Source organism: Moschus berezovskii, chromosome 19 (assembly GCF_049115385.1).
Source record: "Moschus berezovskii isolate FMDL1 chromosome 19, NW_MosBer_1.0, whole genome shotgun sequence".
NCBI classification, from domain to species: Eukaryota; Metazoa; Chordata; class Mammalia; order Artiodactyla; family Moschidae; genus Moschus; species Moschus berezovskii.
The window spans coordinates 55124728-55150955 of NC_142478.1; the positions used below are offsets into that span (position 1 = coordinate 55124728).

A 26228-nucleotide genomic window follows, 5' to 3' on the forward strand; every position below is an offset into this window, starting at 1 on the left:
CCGGGCGCGGCAGTTCCTACGCGCGCCAGTACCGGAGCCCTGAGCTCACAGAGGCGCGAACCGAGACTTAGGAGGGTGGTGCTGAGCCCCTGGGGAAGGGCCGGGGAGCCCCAGCCTGCGCGCGGAGGGTGGTCGGGGCTCTTCTCCCGGATGGACGCCCCCTTCCTTGTGGGAGGACCGAGATGAGCAGGGCGGCCGCAAGCAAGGGGATTCAAAGACTTCGGCTAGGGCCAGTCTTAGCCGCCGATGATCTGCAGGCCTGGAAGGGAGCCAGAAGCCTTGTATGCGCAAGGCCTCCTGCTCTTCCACCGCCAGCCTGTCTGGGAACGTCCCGCTCGCACTGTTGACAAGAAAACGGGCAAAACAGGTGACAGACATGGCCTCGGCATCTCGGAGGTGGTAGAGGCAAAATTGGACGCGAGGCAAAAAGGACTTCAGTCTGAGCCCTCGGTCGCTCTGGATCAAAGGGCGTCAGAAGAGCAAATACCTAGTGAAGATTTCCAAGAAGGGGCAAGTTCCTTCTGGTGTACCAGAGTCAGGAAGGGGGAAGCCCCAAGAAGGGAACCTGGCTACAGGATCAAAGGCTTTGTAGCGAATCCAAAGCATAATAAAGCAAAACACCCGCAGTCTCAAAAATAGATATATTTATTTTTCATTAGTAAAGGGAAGTTGAATACTGATAGGAAGATGCAAATTTGTCCTTTCATGCATTTGTGGATCTTTTAACTTGTTCAGTCCTTTCCCCTCACAGAATTGAGCCCCTAGATTCAGAACTGGGCTGAATCTAGCCTTCTTACTGGATTTTTCCATCAAGGAACAAGTGGAATGTTCTAAGTATTAAAATTCTAAACCAAAGTTCAGCCTGGGTGTTGAAAAATTATCACTCCAAACTGTCTTATTTTCATCATCTTGAACTAAGATTTCTTGCTGAAGATACACCAGATGGCATGCAAGCAAACCTGGCTTTAAATTTAATAAGGTCGTTTGTAAATGCAGGCTGAGGAACAGTTGATGTTGTTTCTCTTTTCCAAAATGAATCAGGCCCCAAAGTGTCTGAAATTTTAATTCGTAGACATAAAAGTTACCTAATGCTATACACAATCTATGCCTTATTAAACTACTGCAGAATGAAAACTGAGATCAGAGTGTTGTTATAAAATACTCATTCCATAAATGAGGACCAAGGAGCTCTCAGTGAAAGGTGAGTCCCCTCAAAGTCCTACCCATGATGAATGGCCAGTCCAAGGCTCAGCACGACCGCCAACAGACCCTCTCTGCACTCCTTGATTCCACACAATCGCACCGCTGCAAGGACCCTCTTCATCCTTGCAGGGCAAAGTCAACCTCTATTTTACCGAAGAAGTCCCTTGGATTTTTATTTTAGAATGAACAGCTGAATGGAAAGTGGAAAATGTGGCAGTAGTGACATTTCGAGTTAGCGAAATAAACAGATACTTGGCATCAGACAACTGACTGTTTTTCCTCTGGAAGTTTGCTATCACAGAAACGAAGTTACATCTTAACAACCGTACACATAATACTTCTTACCAAAGCACTTGCAAACAAAACAGAGCAACAGCTCTGGTAACATGACATTAGAACCAGTAACTATATAAAGAAAATTTACCCTGAAGCCTACAAGATGTCATCAAACTCTAATTCTTGAGAGTTCTTTCACAAAAATGAGAACTAACAATTTGTGTTTAATAATACTATTACATTCTACAGAACTACTACATAGGTTTCAACTGAAAAGTGATTCTTCACTCTCTTTTCTCTGCCCATAAAGGTAAAGTGGTCCCCTGACAACTGCCAGTGGGGGGTGGAAAAGAATTCTGGCAGATCCTGTAGGTTTCCTGTTTACTAGTCAGTTAACAGTGCCCTGAAATTGTTGGTTTCCTAAAAATGAATTAGTTATCTTATTACAACAAACCCTTGGAGTAAAATAATAAAAATAAGAACCTGTGAGGGACAAGTCTGAGTCTGCAAGGCATTAACCACATTTTGTATTCACCCACCAGAAGTGTCCAACCTTGTATCTTTCTGGGGAAACTTAACATTGAGAGCAGAATCATTTTCAAGTTTCATCAGCATCACTTTGTTTGATATTTTAAGATGAGGGACAACATCTCATGGAGTAGTAGCATGAAATCTTGACTACAATTAAAAAGGTTTAATGTTAGAGTCACAGTTACGGCATGATGTTCAGTTCATGCCCCTCAGCAAACAGGCCTTGAAATCACCTGAAAAGATACACTTAAACCCAGGGCCACCATGATCTTAGCTTGTAATCAAAGTCCCAAACTCTCTCCTACCAGCCAGGGTGAAGGAGACAAGCAGGTCTCTTCATGTGAATGACTCAAAATGTTAAGAAAGGGAAAACACTGCAGGTTTCTTTTTGAAAATAAATATCTAAAACCCATTACAGTAAAATATGAAAAATGAACATAACTTATAAGAATATAGGACAGATCAAAATGTTCAACTGGACTGACTCAAATGTCAAGTGAAAACATGAATTTAAACTGAAGATTATACATTAATGGCTAAGTAAGAATTGGTTTTCAACTGATCTTGGTACTTTTAAAAAGTTTAACTCTAAGTGCCTTTATCAGATATTTATTTAGAATTAGTCTGAAAGTGGAACATTATAATTATACTGTTCTCAAGGACAGGTGCAACCTCTTTATGGTAAAATATCTTAATTTATATTTTATTATAAAAATATACAAAATACTACTTTTTACCTTTCCTTCTTCACTCAGTATAAACCCTTTTTGGTTCAGGAACATAAGTCAACTAAATTCAAATCATATCCATATTATGTCTTCTAAAGTCACACTGGATTTTAAGGCTCAGTACACAGTTTATCTTCTCAAATATACAATTATCATAATTGGTTTAATGTAAGGGTAACAGGATAAAAGTCTTTAAAAAAATATACAAGTGGGATAACCATTTTGTTGCATGTTATTTTATCCCATTTTCTCCAATTATTAAAACAAGACAAAACTGTAGAAACAATTCTACCTGTAATTCTAGATAGCATACAATTAAAAAGTTTGCATACTTTTAATTAAGCAAAATATAATAAATGTGAATCTTTTGATGATCCGTCATTAAATTTTTTTTAAACTACTTAGCTTCAGCTGTTGGAAAATATTATCTGACAACTTCAGGTGACAGAATAACTGTGGCTTTTTTTTTTTTTTAAATAATGAAAGGGAATCAAATATCTAAGACTATTTTCAATTCGCCATTCAAAATTGGCTTCTCTCTCCCACGCCTGTATTTTTAAAAACAACCATAACATAACTTTTGCATGAACTTACATTTGCTCATCATAAAAACTGAAAGAAATTTATATATCTGAAATTGAGAAAGTTTACAAAATACTTAACATATGAGGAAGAGGTATATCTTACAGATTTGGCTATCTCATAAGGCAATTAATGAAGATGGAATTTTTCCTATCATCAATTTAACATAAGGAATTCTACAACATGATAATTCTCCATAAATCTGAAAGCTTGTTGGATACTGCAATATGATCACGCCAGGTCATCACTGAACTTCGAAGCAAGTAATCTGAATGAGAAAGGAACAAATTTGGTGCCTGCACCAACGTAGAATTTGTTCTGAAATTCTACCCTAAAAAAAAAAAAAAAAGTATTAATGAAAGATTCTGAATAACATTTCCTACATTTCTTAAAACAACATTTACTAAGTTAAAAAAAAGTTCTGTACTTCCAAACGTGCTTCATCCCTTATTTGCTCTTGGCACAAATACTTTTACTGAGATAAAACACACGCACACACTGACCCTTTGCTGGCTTTCTCATGAAGGAAATGCTGACACCTCATGTTACCTCCCACTCTATGGACATTCACACGAGAATTAGGAACCTCTCTCTCCTCGTAACTAGACACACAGACAAGTAATCTGACATAACATTGTAAAACATTAAGAAATATGGCTTACAATGAGATAAAGTACCCTGTCAGACCCAAAGTGAGTTGAAAATATTAAATACACATAATTATTCATCAAGCATAAACTTGCTTTTTACATATAAGGGACAGTAGCTCAGAAACAAAACAGAATTTTAACTCAGGGGATCAGAATACAGATCTTAATACTGGGAAGGAAAGAACTAGCCTAAATAATGTATGTACACATACATATTACTGGAAATGTTCTATGTGTATATATATGGGGGGGGGGCGGTTTACTGTCTTAAATAACCTTTCCGAAGCTCAATTCCAAACTCACCAGTGGAGGCGGATGGCGTGAAGAAATGCAGAAAGGCCTTCCATGATCAAAAGGATGAAAATTGTCAACACTGCAAAGAGAGCGATCACTGGGAGCAGCACCAAGACCCCGTAGGTTGTGTCTACCCGGAGGCCGACGTGCATCAGCATGGCCCACAGGACCTCAGACAACTCTGCATGGGAAGCATTTTGCAGAGTTAACCTCTGCTGACCTTCAGTGAGTCACTTCCATTAGCTAGCTAGACTGAGTTTCCTTCTGAGAAATGTTGAATTGTTATCCCTAAAATAAATACACACCCGTAAAAGATATAATCTGCTCCTCACGTAAAAATTACATGAGCAACCTGATCTTCTGAAATGTGAAGGATGACTTGACATTCCAGAGAAATCAGGTCTGCCTGCCTGCCAAGGAGAGATCTTGACCCAGATGGGGGTCTGGCTGGCTCGGTCCCAGTGCAGCCCTGGATCAGGCAGTGGCAAGCTGGGCATCAGTCCTGACTCAGCCACTAACTGATCAGGCGGGTGATCCAGCGCCAGCACCAAACCTCACTGGGCCTTAGTCTCCTCCTCTGTATCAGAATATGGTGGACCACAGCGTCCCCTCCAACCAGAAAAGTCTCAACTTGTGGCTCTGCTTATAAAAATATCAGTGTACCAACCAGCAAAAGGACACCTCTATCACCTGGTGATTTTCACAAGTACAGATAGTCTTTGCACAATGGAGCAGGGGCAGAATAGTGACCAGTGAAAGCATCCTTAACGGTCAATGGGGAAAATGACAGGTGTTCTAGGACCTTTCAAAATTATTGTCAAAATATCAAAACACTCTTATTCTTGGTTATAAATGCATAAGGAAATGAAAAAAAAAAAGAGCGAATCTTTTAAACATTAGAAACACTGAGTATTATATTGTTGGGGGGGTCTGGTAAGAACTTACCAAGGGTGATTTGAACAGCCTTCTTCTCATGTGACCTGGGAGAGCCAGGCACCTGGACACAGAGCAAGCATTCTCCCTAATACTTAGCATGCTGTCCTACTCTTTTCCAAGTTTGGATCAGCTTCTACAGTGTGCTTTGCGCCTTGCAAGTCCTGAAATACCTCCTGAAGCTTCTGCGGTATCACTTCTGGGACACCAGCATCTTCCGTACGTTACTAAGTTCCTCTGGCTGCAAATTTCACCTCTCGAACAGAAGCAGTGTCACCACCCCCACATCAGTTCTTTCTCCTAAACTGTTACATTCCGTTTGCATTTCACTTCGAACAGATCATTGTTTGTTTCTCTGGTGCATTTTTTCATCTTTGTTGGCCAATTCCCTCAGTTCAGTGATCCATTTTTAAATGCCAGGTAAGTTTACCACTGGCCCACAAGGAGGCCACACTACCATGCGCTTTGCTGTCTGGGCACGAACTGAGCAGCAGGTTCAGGGACCAATGGGAAAAATGACAGTTGTTCTAGGACCTTTCAAAATTATCAAAACATGAAAACACTCTCTTATTCTTGTTTATAAATGCATAAGGAAATGAAAAAACACAGTGACCAATCACAACAGGCTCTGAAAAAGTGATGTCGCTGGTCTCTGGTCATGATGTGTATGTGTATTATTTATGTAGTGACTTGTAGGCTAAAAGGCCAGCAGTGAAGCCTGCGCTTTGTACCCATATACTCAGAGTTTATGGTAGAAACTGAAATTTCAACCGTGTTTTTGGGCGGCTGGTGAGACTTGAGTAAATGGAGGTAACTGAAATCCATGCATCACCAGAGCATGCAAAAGGAGGACTGTCTGTAATCAAAACTATTCGTCAGCATTGTTTCAGGACTTGCTTGGCATAACTAGACCATGACACTTTGCGAGGCAGGGCTGAATTAAAACCACAGTAAAAACAAAAATAATAATGGTCAGAGCAGAGGAAGTAAAATGCTTATGCCAGAGGTTCCTAAGCCTTTTTGGTCCTGAAAACAACTTGCGTCCCAGTGATTTTTTTCACAGCACCCTGAAATCAGAAGAAATACCCAGGACACCAGGGCAGTAAGTAGTCAAGTCCAAACAACCTAACAGTCCCCATTCACACAGCATTGTAGACAATGCCCTCTCCATCAAAATTTTTTAGTGTCCCACAGTGCCCCCATGAGTTAACTGAGGTGCTGAGGGGTGTTTTGGCCCAGAGTTTGGGAACTGCAGGTCAAACCAGAAACTTACGTGCGTGAGCCAAACTGAGTGCCCAGAGCCTCAGGTACGAAGCAGTGTTAGAGATGCATCCCAGACAGTACTCGATGGAATGAATTACTTGGGTCATTAATATTTCTCCAAAATCAAACTACAAGAGATGACACAACCTGGGTTAGAGTCTGTGCATGACATGCACGACAGGGGCAGGACTGGCTTCTGGAATGCCGCTGAGGACGTGCTGGGGCGTGAGGAGTCACGAGATCTGAGTTCTGCTCACAGCTCTGCCACTACCCAGCTTTCGATCTACGGAGCTCCCACTCCCCTGTCCCCAGGATGTGACCCCACAGGTGAGCTGAGGGTGCGGGACCGGAACTCTGATGCCACAACCGCCATGGCCCTCAGACAGCCCAATGAGGTTCTTGAGCTACTCTTAGTAATCATAAAACGTACCATGAGAAACCAGACATCCACCAACCACAAGATTAGAAGACTGTGAATGTATGTGTGTTTAATGGATAAGAGCATCTTAATACGAGTCTGAGAATGAGAAATTATAAAAAGCGTCCCTAACAGTGAAAAGATGTAGAACACTGGGCAAGACGCCTCTCACGTTCTTTCAGGTCTGCTTTTTGTTTTTTTATGACCTTAGAGAGTTAATTATTAATCATCTCAAGTTAAAGCACTAAATTACATAATAATTACAAAAGGCTGACTGTAAGAAATCTTGTTTAGTCCTCACTGAACAGCCAAAAAAGTTTTCAAGAAAATAAAGTAGACGAGAGCAGCAGACATGCTGGTTCTGTCTGCCGGGACTGTGCTTCCCTTCCCTGGGAGGAAATGCTTCTTCTCGCATCTCACCCTGGATCCTTAGCCAGTAGTTATTAGCTAAAAGGTGTCCCCCTCCAAAAGTCGTACGTTGAAGCCCTAATCCCCAATAAGAGTATGTTTGGAGATGGGGCCTTTAAGGAGGTAATTAGGGTTAAATGAGATCATAAGGTTGGGGCCTGATCCAGTAGGACTGATGTCTTTATAAGAAGAGACAACAAGAGATACACTCACAGCAATAAGGCCATGTAGGGACACAGCCACAGAGAGAAGCCCCAGGAGAAACTGACCCTGCCAACACCTTGCCCATGGACATCTGGCCTCCAAAGCCATGAGAAATAAATTTCTTCAGTTTAAGACCCCGAGTGTGTGGTTGTGGCAGCCCGTGCAGACAACTACAGCAGTCACTGGTGACGCCAGCCAGGCCAATCACAGCACTTCCTCGGGATTCTTCCTCATGGAAACAAGCAGGTAAGAGTGCTTTTCTCTGACTGAAAGACTGAAGAAAATGAGCCCAGTGCTCGCTGTGGCTACAGTTCCAACATCGTGGGGCCAGCTGGCTTCAGAATGTGAAGCAAACTTGCGAAGAAAACCCAAATTAGACTTGCTGGGATTGGAATCCAGAGCCTCACCAGCCTGAGGCCCACTGTCCCCCCGTCCTGACCTGAGCCAGCAGATTCCCCCTGAAGCCAGTGTGAACAGGGTCTCTTTCTTACAACTATGGAGAAGTTCTCATGGAGATGAGAATCTTCTGAAAGCAATGTTCATAGCATCTTAAGTCATTTAATATCACAACTTGTGATGTTAACGCTATAAATCCCTGGTAAGACTCAGAACCACAAAATGTTAACCCCAAATCCTTATGATGACAATTCTATGAAGAGAATAGTATTTGGAAAGCTTTGAGGAATGGCTGCTTTGCTTTGAGTTTTGATGTTTTAAGATGACTACTATCAATGAACAGAAACAGAGTCACAGATATAGAAAACAAATGTATGGTTACCGAGGGACAGTGGGGGAGGGATAAACTGGGATATTGGGATTGACACACACACACTACTATATACAAAACAGACAACTAATAAGGACGTCCTGTATACCACAGGGAACTCTACTCAGTACTCTGTGATGAGCTATATGGGAAGAGAATCTAAATGGATATATATAAAGAAAGCTGAGCACCAAAGAACTCATGCTTTTGAAATGTGGTGTTTGAGAAGACTCTTGAGAGTCCTTGGACTGCAAGGAGATCAAACCAGTCAATCCTAAAGGAAATCAGTCCCGAATATTCATTGGAAAGACTGATGCTGAAGCTGAAACTCCAATATTTTGGCCACCTAATGCAAAGAGCTGACTCATTGGAAAAGACCCTGATGCTAGGAAAGCTTGAAGGCAGGAGGAGAAGGGGACAACAGAGGACGAGAGGTTGGATGGCATCACTGACTCGATGGATACGAGTTTGAGCAACTCTGGGAGTTGGTGATGGACAGGGAAGCCTGGTGTGCTGCAGTCCATGAGGTCGCAAAGAGTCAGACAAAACTGAGCAACTGAACTTAACTGATATGTGTATGTATAACTGATTCACTTTGGACATCTGAAAGTAGCACAGATGGTAAGTCAACTAGACTCCAGCAAAAATTAATTAAAAAAAAAAAAACAGTGATTCTATCACTCTCGTTGTGACGATCATCTCTGTGCGAGTCTGGCTCCTCACGCCAACAACAGTAACTATAAAGGTTACCTCTTCACACGTCACTTCTCTACATCCATCTTCCATTTGGTTGTTCCCCTCTTCTATGTCTTGGCCTCCCAGCAAAGAAACTTCTTCCTCGCTATCTTTCCTTACAAGTGTGTAGCCACTCTAAAAACAACCCAAGGAAAACAGAGTCAGTGCCTTTAAAATCACAAGGTTGTGACAACATCAAAGTTAGAACCCCTTCGACTCAGTTAAAGATTCAGCTCTTCAGGAATAAAAAGCACTTTAAAAGAAAATGAGCATATTATACCCACTAGGATGGCTATTGTAAAAAAAAAAAAACAGAGAATAAGTAAGTATTGATTAGGGTGTACAGGGAACTCTTGTGCATTGCTTATGGGAACGTAAAATGGTGTAGCCACTGTGGAACAGTTCAGTGGCTCCCCAAAACATTAAACAAAGAACGATCATTTCCAGTATATACCCAAAAGAACTGAAAGCTAAAGACTCCAATAGATATTTATATACCCACATTCAGAGCAGCATTGTTCACAGCAGCTAAAAGGTGAAAACAACCCAAGTGCCCATTCATGGATGAACTGAGAAGCAAAATGTAGTCTATCCACACAATGGATTATTCAGCCTTAAAAAGGAAGGAAGGGTCCTCCATGGTAGCCTGGTGGTTAAGACTCCGTCTTCCAGTGTAAGGGGTACAGGTTCAATCCCTGGTCAGGGAACAAAGATCCCACATACTGTGGAGTACAGTCAAAAAGTAGAAAAAAAAAAAAGGAAGGAAATTCTTTTTCTTCTTTTTTTTATTTTTTGGCACCACATGGCTGGTGGGCTCTTAGTTTCTCATCCAGGGATTATACCCAGTCAAGTCTCAGCAGTGAGCACACAGTCCCAACTGCTGGACAGCCAGGGAATTCCCAGGAAGGAAATTCAGACACAGGTTACAACATGGATGAATCTTGAGGACACTATGCTAAGTAAAATAAGTCAGTCATAAAAGGAGACTATTACCTGATTCCACTTGTACGAGATACCTAAAGCAGTCAAATTCATATACACATAAAGTAGAAGGTATTTGCCAAGGGCTGGGGCGAGAGGAAATGGGGCGTTAGTGTTAATGGCGATGAAGCCTCAGTTCAGGAAGATGGGAGAGCTCTGGAAACAGCTGGGGCGTGGACGCACAGTGTGGAATACACAGTGCCGGTGTGTACTGTGGGTGCACGCTGAACTGCGCACTCAGAACCGGTTAAGATGGAAATTTTCCATCATGCATATCTTACCACAATATTTCCCCCGCCCCAACCCCAAAATGTTTTTTAAAAAGAAATATGGACAAACGAGAAAACAGTCTGAAAAGAAACTCAACAAATGGCTAACACTGTTTATAACTGTATAGGAAAACTTCAAGGCACTACTTTCTGTATTTCCCACATTTCCTTTAATTCTGTTACTTAAATTAAAAAAGCACCTTAAAAAATGAAGAGGCAAGAATAAGGAAGAAAAACACTTCAGTTATGACCAGCATCACTGAAAGATTTCAGCTCAACCTCCTGTTCGGTTTGGGGTTCGTTAAAGGGGGACCAGTTTCCCATCCCCAGATGTGCAGGTTCCTGGCACCACACCTCTGCAGAACAGCCAACACCAGAGTGCTCAGTGAGGGAAGCTTTAGCTTTTAAATCAGAGCCTGGATCCCATGGAAGGTGTTTTGTTTTTTTCCAAATCTATTTATTTCTTTGGCTGCACTGTACAGCAAGCAGGACCTTAGTTCCCCGACTGGGACTGAACCAATGCCCACCACAGAGGAAGCGTGGAGTCTTAGCCACTGGAATTCCTGGCAGGTGTTTTCCTTACAAAACTTTCCACAGCTAAAAACAGACTTTGCTCACCATCAACAAACGTGCATCCGAACTCACACTTACCCTGCCGACCCCAAAACAATTGCGCCCCTTGTGCAGCCACAGAAGAAACAGTGGTTTTCCCAAGAAAAGCACGGGGACTGACAACACTGTGACGACCAGCAGCAGCCTCTGGATATGCTCCTGTTGGTGCAAACGGGGAGGAAGCCGGTTGAAATGCAAAGACGTACCAAGTGTCACTGGTACGCTGAAAATAGTGACAATCAAGTAGAATGTCTATTAGCAAGGAACATAAACACAAACTAAATTATATTTGTCAGACAGTCTTTACCTTTTGTTTCCTAAACTCATAGCGGATATGGGTGGCATCACACAAATGCACATCTATATAGAAAAGTCATTTCTGGAGAGGACCATGTGCCATGGTCCAAGTACCAGTTCTCTGAAAGCCTGGCTTAGTCAGAGATTGATTTTTAAAGAAACTGGAGGGGCTTCCCCTGGTGGCTCAGTGGTATTATTTAAATATAAATAAATAAAATTATTTAAAAAGAAAAAAATTGAAAAAAAAAAGAAAAAAACTGAAAAGACAGATGGATGAGCAGTACTTGGGAACCCTCCAGTAACACATTCTTTCCCCACCACTTCTGATAGCTAAGGAGTGGCAGCAAGTTTGGATTACAGTCTGACCAGAGATAGCAAATGACACCCCCTGTGATAACAGAGAGAAACAGAAAGCCCCTCAGTGCCTGGGAGGCCATGGGAAGCACCTTTAATCATTCTACTGATCGAAACAAAAAGGCTCTCATGAGGACTTCCCTTGAGTTCCTAAGAATGGGGGAAGAAAATAAAAAGATTGTTTACCTGCCCTGGGTAAAGACCACTTGTGTCACTAGCCAGGAATAAAAACATGCTAATAAATTCAATCAGAATGCTAGGAGCAGTTCTGGAGGTTTCGGCTGAATAAACCAGCCACTTATAGATGATCATAAATATAAGGTATCCAAAGATGCAGAGCATGAAGAGCAGTTCTGGTATGGAAACCAGATAAATATTGAACTTCTTCTTGAAATGCCTAGGGCAAAAAACAGAATTGGTTAACCCATGAACAAATGTTTTAACATTTATTTATTTGGCTGCACCGGGTCTTAGTGGCAGCACACAGCTGGACTAAGATAAAAAGTAAAAAGTAAATTAATCTTAAATTCTCCGTGACAAAGCCTATCTCAGAATCACATCATCTGTGTTATGATCCAGATATAATCACAAAAAGATGTGAGGACAGGAGAGAAGACTAGTATTTCCCTTTCAGATTCAATTAGAAGAAAAAAGATATCATCTCTTACTTCTAATATACCAGTTGGAAGAAACGAACCAAAAGTTTTTGATTTATAAAATAAAAAAGAAAATGACAAAAATCACCTCTGGAAATAAATGTGAATGAACATGCTGCATGTCTCCCTCAGTTGAACATAAACTCCATGAGGGTGAAACTTTTTTCTGATCTCACTGTTCAACCCCTAACAGTGCCAGGCACATTCTATATGCTCAACAGATATTTGCTGAATCAAAGAAGCTGCCAAAAAACTGATCATCAAAACAGGATCATATGAATACAACATAACCCCATACTGGCTGCCTTTAAGATCTAGGCAGTCTATCATCAAGCAAAGTTTAAGAAATACTAATACCAAAAACTTGGCTTATAAACATTGGTTTAAAAAAAAATCCGTACTTACAAGTGGTTAAATATTCCCAGAATGACGCCAAAAGTCATGTGAGTAATCCCTAAAATCACAGACATCTTCATTTTGAAAGAGTTTAGAAAAGTGAGACGATTGGTGGCCAAGTTCCAAATCTAAAGACAAAACAAAACACCAAAAAAGAAAACTTTAACTTCCTTCCTTCAACTGCCTTAGAATAAAACTGCTATTCCTTAAGGAAACCGCAATCAAGCTTTTTCAAGTTTCCTATCATATTAAGACTTAAGGCAACAACAATATTCAATTATATAAATTATGTTCAGAGACAAGAATAAACCATTAGGAGACAGTCTCAATTGGAGAGCTCAGATTAGGGGATGACAGACTCCTGTCAATGAGTTTTTTCCATTACTGTATCACCTCCCTCCAAACCAATTTTGACAGATTTATTTGGCTGCGCCCAGTTTTAGCTGCAGCATGCAGGATCTTTACTTGTGGCATGTGAACTCTCAGTTGTGGCATGTGAGAGATCTAGTTCTCTGATCAGGCACTGAACTAAGGTCCCCTGTATCAGGATGGCAGAGTCCGGGACACTGGACCACCGAGGAAGTCCCTTGAGGTAGTTTCAAAGCTCTTCTTTTAAGGCTGAAATTCCTCGAGAAGAACCCTGAGTCTAGAGAGACGCTGCCTGGGCCTCAAGCAGCCACCTGCTGAGCCCCATGGCGGGGTGGGTAGGTGGGGACAGCCCCAGCCCCAGAGCCACTGCCTTTCTTTCCTTCTCCCCTCACTTTCCCCCTTTCGAACAACGACCTTAATAAGCACCATGATAAACTTACGCTCCCTTTCCCATTCTAAAATTTCACACTATTTCTTTCTAAAAAGATAAAAAAACAATTACTGTGCACAAAGAAGAAATGGAAGAAGCAGCACATGTTTCATGGCACTTTTCACTAGAATAAAGGGGGTCAGGGAGTAGGACAGACTGTAACCCCAGCTCTCTGTGGACTTGTATTTAGGCATTGATCCTGGCTTCTCAAACGGAATGTCAGCTTCATCTGCACACCAGCCTGACTCGGAATACACAGTGAGCCTCTGTCATCCAGGCAGAAACACCCCGAGAACCAACCCCTCGGGTAAAACCACCTGAACCGTGCTGAACAGTCTGTGAAACCTCTGTGACAGTTAAAACTAGGTGATCCTGGGAATTCCTGGCAGTCCAATGATTAGGACTCTGAGGTCCTACTGCTAAGGGCAACTGCTGCATCCCTAGTCAGGGAACTAAGGCCTAAGGGAATAAGCCACACAGAGTGGTCAAAACTAAAAACACTTTTCATTGAAAAATTAGGCAGTACTAGCAAGAAATTGCAGAGAAGGCAATGACAAGCCACTCCAGTACTCTTGCCTAGAAAATCCCGTGGACGGAGGAGCCTGGTGGGCTGCAGTCCGTGGGGTCACTAAGGTCGGGCACGACTGAGCGACTCTACTTTCCCTTTTCACTTTCACACATTGGAGAAGGAAATGGCAACCCACTCCAGTGTTCTTGCCTGGAGAATCCCAGGGACGGGGGAGCCTGGTGGGCTTCCATCTATGGGGTCACACAGAGTCGGACACAACTGAAGTGACTTAGCAGCAGCAGCAGAAAGAAATTGCAGAGAAGGCAATGGCAGCCCACTCCAGTACTCTTGCCTGGAAAATCCCATGGATGGAGGAGCCTGGTGGGCTGCAATTCATGGGGTCGCTAAGAGTCGGACACGACTAACCGACTTCACTTTCACTTTTCACTTTCATGCATTGGAGAAGGAAATGGCAACCCACTCCAGTGTTCTTGCCTGGAGAATCCCAGGGACGGGGGAGCCTGGTGGGCTTCCGTCTATGGGGTCGCACAGAGTCAGACACGACTGAAGTGACCTAGCAGCAGCAGCAGCAGCAAGAAATTGAGATATTAAGGGGAGGAGTATACTCACAGGATCAATGCCAAAAGGGTAAGGGCCTCGGAACACTCCGGGAACACTGGGATCCAACTGCAACACGCTGTGGTGCCTGACGATGCTGTCACTGTAACACAAAAGAAGGCTGAGGGCCTCCTGTGATGGGGAGGGAGCCTCGGAGTGAGGCCCTCCACCTTAGACACCATCTGGCAGCTGGGCAGACACTCACTTCCAAAGCACCATCTTCTTCTGCTCCTCTGGGCTGTGACTGGAGCTGTACATGGCAGACACGTTCCACCTGGAGCCGAAGAGGTTGACCGACTTGGAAAAGCAGTCGTTGTAGATGAGGCCCGTGTACACTGAGAACAGCCCCATCAGCAGGAGGATATAGCGACCATTGAAGAACATCCGCATGATCTGTGGGGAGCAAAGTGTGCTGAGTGAGACAGTGATCAAGTCAGTCTGGGCACACTGTTAACCACGCCTCTCCGGGCAGATCACAGTCAAGCCATGGGGACTTCCCTGGCAGTCCAGTGGCTAAGACTTTGCACTCCCAGTGCATGAGACCCGGGTTTCATCCCTGGTCAGGGAACTAGATCCCACATGCTGCAACTAAGAGTGTGCACACTGCAACTAAAGATGCCACACACATGTTGCAACTAAAACTCAGCACAGTCAAATACATAAACACTTTAAAAATATATATATATAAATAAAAATCAAGTTCATGATCCCATCACACAAGAATGAAGACCCACTCCACCTAGGTCTCAGTCAGGTGGGTTACGTTTATCGCCAAAAATGAAACATTTTTAAATGTCTCTTTTTCTAATCAACCAGAAGGTAATCACTACTAATGCTGCCTCACTGGAGATAATGAGCTGGAGGGTTTATGTTTTTACCTCTTGTGACTGATTTAGTCTGGGATGATTTTCGTTTAACACCAACAGGAGGGCAAATAAGAACATCACAAAGCCATGTCCAAAGTCTCCAAACATCACAGCAAATAAAAAGGGGAAAGTGATGATGGTGAAGAGAGCTGCAGGAAAAGCAAGAGATATCGGATTGGCAGCAGAGGCAGAAATTTCTAGTTAATGCAAACACGACTGCATATAATGATCTTGACTTTCTCCCAAATTCTCAAGAGAAAATGGACAGGTTAAAAAGAACACTTTAGAGACTTCCCTGGTGGTCCAGTGATTAAGACTGCATGCTTCCAATGCAGGGGCATGGGTTTAATCCCAGGCTAGGGGAAGTATCGGAGAAGGCAATGGATGGAGGAGCCTGGTAGGCTGCAGTCCGTGGGGTCGCTAAGGGTCGGACACGACTGAGCGACTTCACTTTCACTTTTCACTTTCCACTTTCACACATTGGAGAAGGAAATGGCAACCCACTCCAGTGTTCTTGCCTGGAGAATCCCAGGGAAGGGGGAGTCTGGTGGGCTTCCGTCTATGGGGTCACACAGAGTCGGACACGACTGAAGTGACTTAGCAGCAGCAGCAGCAGGGGAAGTATGATTCCACATGTCGCCAGACACGTTCAAAAATAAAATAAACAGTTTATACTAAATAACAAAACAGTTACTAGTGAGCCTATTTTTCCAAATATCTATTACATTCTCATAGGGGGAAAAAAACAGCAGTGATGTACAGAATGTATAAAATATAAAGCCTGGCAAATTCAGGCTTCCAACCTGGGTTCACCTCTTGGTAGCTCCCGACCCCGTAGGCATCCACGATGTTCTGAAACCCCTCGGTGAATCTGTTGGTACGGATCAGAGTTGGGGGAGTTTCTTTTGTCGGGATTGTGTTCATGAATGAGGGGATCGTGCCGCCGCTCTCTCTCTTTCACGTGAAAAAAAGAAAAAGAGAAAAAATTACCACCCAAGAGCTCTTTCAACAAACCTTGGTGGCCTGCTATGAGGCCCTGCAGGCCACATGGGGAGGTACTGATCACCACCCCACAAGAGGTTCAAGTATAGCAGGAGTGACAGGAGGAACTGAGGACGGCTCCTGGGGTGGGGGTGGGGTGCGCCTGGGGGTCTGTGCTCTTACAGAAGGAAGAATCTAGCAAGGCTGAGTGGTGGGAAGTGGGCAGTGATGAGTATAACAAAAATAAACCACAATGTTGCCATACTGACATTCTGATTTATTCTTCCTTATATTTCATTTTTATTAGGTAATATTGTAGCTGTCTCTAAATTTCTCTTGAACATTTTTAGGAGATAAACCACTAAAATTCCAGTTTTATATTGGCGACCCTGGGGCTACTTATATACACACATATGCACTAGAGTACCAGTCATGTCTCTCAAAACTGATGCTACCTCAATAAATAAGAATCATCTAGATCTTTAAATAAAAACAACAGATGCCCCATACTCCAAAATAACTATTTTTATGCCATCATTATTTTGATATTTTTGTACCATCACAGAATTACGTGAAGAAACAAGGTGATTAACCAAAAGTTCATAAGAAAACATGTTTCTTTGTCTACTGAAGTATGTAAACCTGTTATTTTCAGTAAAGAACTAAGTTTTGATACAGAAAAAAACTCTTGTATAGCAGAAACTAACACAACATTGTAAAACACCTATACCCTAATTAAAAAAAAACTCACACAGGAGACTGAGCTCATAGTCCTAAAGTGAGAAAAACCTATTATTCAAAGTTCAGAGGAAGAAGCCAATGGCACCCCACTCCAGTGTTCTTGCCTGGAGAATCCCAGGGACGGGGGAGCCTGGTGGGCTGCCGTCTTTGGGTTGCACAGAGTCGGACACGACTGAAGCGACTTAGCGGCAGCAGCAAAGTTCAGAGACCACAGGAACTGAGATTAATGGGTTCAACCAAGTTGAATAAATGGAAGTATATTTAACCAAACACTTCCGCATGACCAAAGCAAACAAACAGAAAGAAACGCCGTAAGACAAGCAACAGAATGGGGGAGAATATTTGTTCTTGTATCACAGACAACAAGCTAAGGAAATCAGTAAGAAAAGGACCAACCCCCAAGTGGAAAACGGGCAAAGCATGTGAACAGAGAGCTTACCAGAAAGTGAAAATTCAAAGGCTCTTAAACATACAAAAAGATATTCAGGACTTCCCTGGTGGTTCAGTGGTTAAGAATCTACCTGCCAATGGAGAGGACCTGGGTTTGATCCCTGGTCTGGGAAGATACCACATGCCTAGGGGCAACTAAGCCCATGCTCTGTAACTAGAGAAGCCCACCACAATTAGAGAGTAGCCCCCACTCGCCACAACTAGGGAAAAGCTGAGAGCAGCAACAAAGATCTAGCACAGCCAAAAATAAAATAAATAAATTTTTCTTTTTTTTAATGAAAGAAAGATATTCACCCTCACTCAAAATAGGGGAAATGCAACAATTGGTTGCATTCATCTGGCAAGTATCTGGCAAAACTGATCCAGCAATTCCACCCTGGGAATTTACCCAGAGGCAAATCTGTGCGTGTATGAATTGTCAAAGGTCAAGTGTTAGTCTCTGTGCTGGTGGTATTCGTAAAGTTGGAAACCACCTAAATGACCAGGGACTAGTTCCATAAACCATGTAACTTCCATTCCAGAAGGATATTAAATAGCTATAAAAAGAGGGAAGTTTTCTTAAAAGAAAAGAAAATATAAATAGCACATAATCTATTGTGAAGGAAGGGAATTCTCCCCTTTCACGTATTTCTATTTATCTATGATTAAGAAACAAACTCAAAGACATAATAAAACTAAAATAAGGGTTGTCTTTGAGCAGGGGAACTGAACAAAACTGAGGCTTTGGGTAAGAGGAAGTCCCTTCACTGGTTCTTTAATATTTTTTAATATTTTTTTGACTTTTAAAACATGTCACTGAACTACTTACTCAAACGAGCAAATTAAAAATGCCACTGCAACTGCTATACTTAAATGGATAACCAACAAGGACCTACTATACAGTACAGGGTACTCTGCTCAATGTTATGTGGCAGCCTGGATGGGAGGGGGTTTGGGGGAGAATGGATAGCTGTACAGGTATGGCTGAGTCCCTTTGCTGTCCACCTGAAACTATCACAACATGGTTAATCGGTTATATTCCAATATAAAATGAAAAGTTTGTTTTAAAAAGCCTGTGCAAATCACTTTACCATATATAGGAGAACACTGTAAAGCAACTAAACTTCAATTAAGAAAAAAAGAATGCATGTGCACAGAGCTTCCAGTGATTGACTCTGCAATTTCAGTTCAAAAGCATTGACATGGTATCCTCTCCAGTCTATCTCATCTCCCTGAGCCTGATGAGATACGCTCCAACCTTGGGCAGAAAAGGGCCAGCAGGGAGAGGAGGGGAGGGGAGGGGAGGGGAGAGAAGGGAGGGGAGGGGAGAGAGGGGAGGGGAGGGGAGGGCTGCCTCACCGAGCCCTCCTCCAGGGCCCTTCGCAGCTCGTGCAAATCAGCCTCAGGACACCAGACCTCCGCGATGAGGCACTTGTTGGTCACGTCGAAGCTGCACATGTTCAGCATGTGGTAAATGGCTTTCATCTTCTTCACCTGGACCACACGGCTGTAGACCGACTCGGCAGCTTTACACAGCACCTGCCTTAAATAGTCCTCAGTTTTGTGAAGAACCTGGGTGAGGACAAACACGAGGGATCTCAGTGGAGCATCTGCCAGGCACCTGACCTCCTCGAGGGGGACTCTCTCCATGGTGATGGGGGGATTTCAGGCACCAGCCTCTCTGGGGACAGTTAAGGAAGTTCAGTCCTTCTCCTCCAGGCCTGGAGCTGCCTCTCCCGAACCAGAGCCCGGTACAGGAACAGTGAGGTGTTGTGGTCCCCGGGTCAGCATCATGGCCTGGCTGGGCCCAGAGACCTAGGTCCCTAGTTCTTACCCACTCCCGCCTCACCCCACTTCCTGTCAACACCAAAAGCCACCAATTCCCAACCCACTCTGCCAAGAAACCCTCTTTCGTTCAAATGGGTCATAGTGAACTTCTAAGCAGAAAGATGACTTAAAACAGTGCCGGTAAAATTACAGCCAGCACTTTACATGGGCTCACTTATCCTGTCTGATGAAGAATTACACTTCAACAGATCAAAGATAACCAGACTCTTTTTTTTTTTTAAAGCCCCATCATTTAGAAACCATCTAGGTTTCTAACAGGCTGCTAAAATGAAACGCCCACAAAGAGGAAGGAGGTGACATTCCAGTCTCCCTAAAATATCTTGATTTGTCCACAACCAAAATTTTCTATATTAAAAAAGAAACTAAATGAATCTGTAAATGTTTCCCAAGCCCTCAGATAAGGAGGGAAGTTTCTGGTTCACTCACGGTGTAAAGATCTTGAATCCGGGTATTCAGGCCCTCCTGGATCTCTCTGCGCTCCTCGGCTGTGTTCGGGTAGGGGTAAACGTGGCAGTGGTAACTAGAAGACAGGATTCAAGATAGCGCCGCAGCCATCAGAACTACAAGAAGCTGAGTAGAAAGCTGGAGCAAAGTTTAATATACCGTCTGGGCCTATTTCCACCAAACCAGAGTAAAAGTAGCCCTCTGGGAGAGAAAGGTGCAGACAGGCACCCGGCCGTGCTAAGGCTTTGCAGATGGACACTGGACAAATGTCCACTGAATTCCACAGATTTAGCCAACTCTCTCTTGGCTCCAAATTCCATTTCTGCTCTCAATGATTCCTAAAAGCTCATTCCCAATTTCAACGTTCTAAATCCACCATGACCCATAAGCTGGGAGTATATACCATAAATCAAAGAACATACAATAACCACCTTAAATAAAAGGAGAGAGAAATAGGAGACTCAGACGTAGAGACGGCTGGTGGACACAGCAGGGAAGGAGAGGATGGGCAGACCGAGAGGACGGCACTGACACACATACGCTACCATGTGTGAACAGACAGCTAGCGGGAAGCTGCTGCGCCACACGGGGAGCTCAGCTCAGTGCTCTGTGATGACCAAGAGGGGTGGGAGGAAGGTTCCAGAGGGAGGAGATATACGTATACATATGGCTGATTCACAGGGTTTCCAGCTGAAACTAATACAACATTGTAAAGCAACTAACTATAATCCTTTTTTTTTTTTAACAAAAAACTTGAAACAAAAAAAAGAAAATAAAGGGAGAAAAAATTTCTGGATTCCTGGCACTTGCCCTTGACATGTGCTACGGTGGCTCAGACGGTAAACGCATCTGCTTGCAAAGTGGAAGACCTGGGTTCAATCCCTGGGTCGGGAAGACGCCCTGGAGAAGGAAATGGCAACCCACTCCAGTACTCTTGCCTGGAAAAGTCCATGGATGGAGGAGACTCGTAGGTTACAGTCCATAGGGCTGCAGAGTCCGACATGACTGAGCGACTTCACTTTCTTTCACTTTCACAGTAAACATCCCCTGGGGCCATGTGACACCAGGTCAAAGCGGGGGCAGGGCCACACCTCCCAAGCTGCGAGATATCCCAGGCTGCCTCAGTATTTGAATGCCAAGCTTTCTATTTCTCTCTACGCTCTGACCATCAAAATTAAATTCTTACTCTAGCTTTATCTTAAGCAATGATATTTGTGAAGTCAGGGGTTTATGTGCTGGCTATAGTTTTTGTCATCTACATAAAAATAAATATACATCTATTAAAGTAAGAACAAGCTTGCCCATGTAACACCTAAAATTACTTTTCATAACACCAGTGACTGTGTATCAAACTCTGGTGAACACTGATCCAAAGGAAATAACCAAGTCCCACCCTTACCCCTTCAAGAAGCAAGGCCAGCTAAAATTTCCCAGAGTATAAGAAAACAAAAGGCCATTCTTTTGAGTTTTGGTGTGGCTGTGTTTATTTCCCCACTAGTGACAAAACTAAGACACAGACTGATTCTTGCTGGGACACTGCTCTGCGTTTCTTGAAGGTTCATGTGGTCCGAGAGTCTTTTTACTTGTGCCACCTCATTTGGCAGGTGGGCCCCTCTGAGCCCACCCTCTCTACCACTCGCCAGGCCCCCTTCCCCAGGGCAAAGGGCTGGACAAAGGATGAGCCACAGCTCCAGGAGGACAGATATGCTGATGCGTGGCTCAAAGCAACAGAAAGGCAGCAAATAACTGGATTCCTTCCCCGACTGATCTTGAGCCTTCATTCCCAAGAAAGAAATCAAATCTGGGAATGTTAAAAACATGGTGTTTACTTTTAAATTATCTTAAGTATTACACTGGCAAGGCAGATGACAAATTAAATGTTTGAAAACATGGCATTACAGCAAAGAAATCACCTAACAAAGCCCAGCAGCCTCTGCAACCACTGTGCTACTCTTCAGAGACCTATTTAAGGAAAACTAGAGGTTACTGAGAATGAAGAAATAAATGAAATAAAATATTTCTTTTTCTTACCAATCACATATCTTCTTAACCTTGTGGCCAATCTGCTCTCCCCAAAAGGATATCAAAAACACATACCATTTTATGACTTCTCCCTACAAAGGATAAAGATGACTGTTACTTCTGCAGGTAGAACTTTGAAAACCCTGGCAGCTCATAATCTGTCAGAGTTAGTTCATTAATGTGTTCATTCATTCAACAAACATTGTCCATCCTCATTATCTGCAGATTCCACAATTGCAAATTCACTCCAGATAACAACTCCCAAAACCAAAACTGGCAGCATTTTTCACTCATTTGCAGACATGCAGCGACAAACATTTTGAGTTCCCCAAAGTGCATATTCCAGCTGAGGTCAAACAAGGTGACCATTAGTTCACACTGTAAACACATGTCCTTTCTGTGGTCTGTCTAGCGCCAACCCTTCCACATTTCTGTGCCTTCTGTTGGTAATTTCGGTATTGGAAACGGTCCTCAGGGGTGGTGCTGAAGTGTTGCCTAGTGTTCCTGAGCACAGGAAGGCTGTGAGGTGCCCTAAGTGTGTCCCATATGAGTCGCTCAGACAGGCACGCTAGCGTGGGTTGGCAGTGAGTTCAATGCTAATGAATCAACAGTATATATTAAGTAAGGTGTCTTTAAACAGAACACACATAAAACGAGGTTATGGCCTGATCAGCTGACAAAAACACTGTGGCCAGAGGCTCAAAGGAACCCAACCCTATGCTTCTCCTAGGAGCAATGGCTCGGTTCTCATGGAGACTGTACAATATAACTATACAAATAATGAGAACTGACTGTGTTTACAAGTATTCTACAACTAACAATGAATAGGTTTTCGGCCTATTTGCCAGGCGCTGCTCCTGGTGCTAGGAACACAGCAGTGAACAAAACAGACAAAAGTTCCTGACCCAGGAAGGGAGGGAAGCTTGTATCCAGGCTGGCAGTGAGAGACACAAGGAAAGAGCATAATAAGCCAAGTGGACATAAGGGTGATACAGAAAACAAAGCTGGGCTTCCCTGGTGGCTCAGGGATAAAGAACCTGCCTGCCAACGCAGGAGACATGGATTCAACCCCTGGTCCAGCCCACATGCCATGCAGTGACCAAGCCCATCACCACAACTACTGAGCCTGTGAGCCTGGAGCCCGTGCTCTGCAACAAGAGAAGCCACCACAGGGAGAAGCCCAAGGACCACAACCAGAAAGTAGCCCTCACTCACCATAACTAGAAAAAACTCCATGCAGCAGCAAAGACCCAGTGCAGCCAAAAATAAAAATAATTATAAAAAAGAAAATAAAGCTGGGGGGAGGGGGGTGACAGGGAGAAGCGGGTTGGGGACTGCGATTTTAAATCAGGCAATCAGGGAAGGCCTCCTGGAGAAGGTGACACCTGGGTCTAGAGGAGTGAAGGTGTAAGGAGCAAGCCACATGGATCCTGGGGAAAAGCCTCTCGAGCCAAGACAAAGCTCAGACAGAGGCAAGATGAAGGGAAGTGGTAAGGCCAGCCTGCCTGAAGAGAAATGGCCAGACCGAGGGCCAGAGGGGTGACCGGATGGGACATTGGGAGGCTTTGAGCTTTTGGCTGACTGAGACAGGAAGCCAAGGGAGGGTTTTAGGTTGGGGGTGTGGTGGGGGGAGTTTGACTAGTTCCACAGGAATCACTCTGGACGCTGGAAGGATGAGAGCTGAGTTGTCGCTGACTCAGACAGGCAAGCCGGAAGATCAGGTCTGGGGGCAGGGGAAGATTGGGAGTTCAGTTTTAACCATCCTGTGGAAATGTCTTCAGGGAACTTCAAAGTTATGGAGGAGCCAGTTCAACAGAAGTCTGGTATTTGGGGCAGAGTTCCAAGCCAGTTATATCCATATGGGAGATGGTATTTAAACGATGGCTTTAAAAGCCTTGAAATAATGTGAGACATGAAACAGGCTGGGGACCTTCAGGCAAAGCAGAGGCAGTGGGATCCTAAAGGTAAGGACACAAGTTGGCCGGGGATAGGGGAGGGCAGGGAGGCGGTGGGAAGAGAAGACGGTTGATGTGGTTGGGAGGCTGGGTACACTGAATAAATACCTAAATTACGCAATTCGTGAACTATATTGTCAATAAGGGGAGCCAGATTTTTCACTATCAGAAGAGAGTGAAAAAGACAGAAAAACAGACATCTAGAACTGTAGGTTATAGTCAGCACAAATAAGGGGTTTGGGGTTGTTGTTTTTCTTTTTTTTTACTCTTTTGGCTGCACCACAGGACATAAGAGGCCTTGGTTCCTGACCAGGGATCGAACCCACACGCCCTGCACTGGCAGCACGGAGTCTTAACCACTGGACCACCAGGAAAGTCCCTGAACAAATGGTCTATGATAAATGTGCACAGGTAGCTGCAGAAGTGGTTACAGCTGTGTGTGTGTGTGTTTGTGTGGTGTGTGTGCATGTCTGACTACTGAAAGGGCCCAGAAACAACAGCGCTCCAGTACACAACGAGAACTCAAACACCCAGATCCTGGTTTCTAAATTCCATCCTCTACTAAAAGGTACCAGGGGTCCTTGAAGGAATGGCTGACCAAAGGTGGAGAGCAGGACCATCCTATGTTGACAATTAGCAAGGGACTGCTTGCTGAATGCTGAGAACGTGCCAAAGGCCAGAGAAACATGCACAAAGGGACTCCCAGTGGCCAAATCACGGACAATTTGGGCATCGAAACAAAAAAGGACCGTAACAGAATACAAGTCATCAAATAAAGAGGAAGGTCTGAGTTCGTGGATGAATGAGTAAGTGACTGTGAGGGCAGGGAAAGCACTGCCTTCTGCAGGATGGTAACCAGTAAGCCCAGAAGGAAAAATGCTGGCAACTACGACAGAGGCGACGAGCTCCAGAGAGCCGCCATGGAGGCTGACGGGGGTGGGTAGAAGTTTGGTGAGGACTGAGGCCCCAGTGACCAATAACCTTGGAATACCTCCTCAGCAACCACTTAACAGTTAAATAGGGCAGAAGGGTGACATGAACGTGGAGAAACCTGGCGGACACCAACATGACCAGGCCAACATCACATGCCCCCTGGTGGGAGGTGCTGAGAGGATCAGAGCATCCATGTTCCCATCAGCAACGTGTGCTCAGAGCATGGTCATGAGGAAGCGCTGAAGGGACCCCAAAGGAGGGTCGTCCCACAGAACACGATGTCTGTCCCGAACGCAAGTCACAGTCTCCCCTAGGGCAGTGGACCAGCAAGGAAACAAGGCAAACTGTAAGGAGTCTGAAGGGCATGTTTGTGTTGCACCGAAGTGTTGCATCCATGTTGCTTTTTCTCATTTGGAGGGTTGTATCATGGTTACTGGGCTTCCCCGGGTGGTGCTAGTGGTAAAGAACCTGCCTGCCAATGCAGGAGACATAACAGACATGGTTCCATCCCTGGTTTGGAAAGATCCCCTGGAGGAGGGCATGAAAACCCATACCAGGATTCTTCCCATAGACAGAGGAGCCTGGTGGGTTACAGTCCAAAACAGCATTCCTGTGACGGGCAATGGACACTTATCCGTGGCTTCCTCTCAGAAGGTCTGCAAGGAGACGAATGAAAATGGGGATGGGACTTGCAGATGGTACAGTGGATAAGAATCAGCCTGCCAATGCAGGGGACACGGGTTCGATCCCTGGTCCGGGAAGATCCCACATGCCAAGGAGCAACTAATAAACCCGTGTACCACAACTACTGAAGCCCATGAGCTTAGAGCGTGTTCTCTGCAACAAGAGAAACCACAATGAGAAGTCTTTACACCACAACTAAGAGTAGCCCCACTCACAACTAGAGAAAGCTTGTGCGCAGCAATGAAGACCCAGTGCAGCCAAAAATAGATACTTTTTTTAAAAAAAGAAAATGGGACTAGATACACAGAACGTGGGTGACAGAGTACAGGCAGCAAAATGTAACAGTTGGGAAGGAACAGGGTAAGTCTTTGTTCTCTTCTGGCAACTCTTCTGTAAACTGAAATTATTTCAAGATAAACTATTAAAGAAACTACACTGGAGGAGAAAAGAAATGGCATTTATAGTGAATTACTTTGACCATTCCTTAATGATTTTAAAAATGGTACAGTGTCAGGGAATACAACCACCGAAGACATAACATGGAACAGGGATATACATGTAATATAAAAAACACAGATCTGAAATCACATGCCTGAGTCTAACTTTGACAGAGAGACTGGTCAGCAACTAAAAATGATACTGACAAAGGAGAAAATGGCTAGAAATACACTCTGGGGTTTGTAAGGACTTTCAGAGGTCAGACATTGGACCCAAAAGATACTAAACATGACACTACAAACAAATCCTAGAATCTGAGTAAAAGTTACCAAACCAAATCTCACATCCTCCCCAGAACAAGGACGAACAGAATGCACACTGAAAGGTAAATAGTAAGCCTCTCTGA

General features: G+C 43.9%; 1 protein-coding gene across 1 annotated transcript in view; it reads right to left on the minus strand.

The window, feature by feature from the left end:
• Window positions 1-631: 631 nt before the first annotated feature.
• Window positions 632-26228, minus strand: part of ATP6V0A2 (ATPase H+ transporting V0 subunit a2) — a 41204-nt gene continuing 15607 nt past the window's right edge. The window contains exons 7-20 of the mRNA XM_055404671.2: window positions 21822-21904; window positions 19773-19866; window positions 18858-19070; window positions 16151-16301; window positions 15360-15496; window positions 14687-14874; window positions 14494-14584; window positions 12566-12684; window positions 11691-11901; window positions 10893-11012; window positions 9007-9126; window positions 6471-6588; window positions 4274-4445; window positions 632-3651 (exon numbers count right to left, since the gene is read on the minus strand). Of these exons, the coding sequence (XP_055260646.1) occupies window positions 3552-3651; window positions 4274-4445; window positions 6471-6588; window positions 9007-9126; window positions 10893-11012; window positions 11691-11901; window positions 12566-12684; window positions 14494-14584; window positions 14687-14874; window positions 15360-15496; window positions 16151-16301; window positions 18858-19070; window positions 19773-19866; window positions 21822-21904 (1917 nt within the window). The 3' untranslated portion in view covers window positions 632-3551. The remainder of the gene's footprint in view (window positions 3652-4273; window positions 4446-6470; window positions 6589-9006; window positions 9127-10892; window positions 11013-11690; window positions 11902-12565; window positions 12685-14493; window positions 14585-14686; window positions 14875-15359; window positions 15497-16150; window positions 16302-18857; window positions 19071-19772; window positions 19867-21821; window positions 21905-26228) is intronic.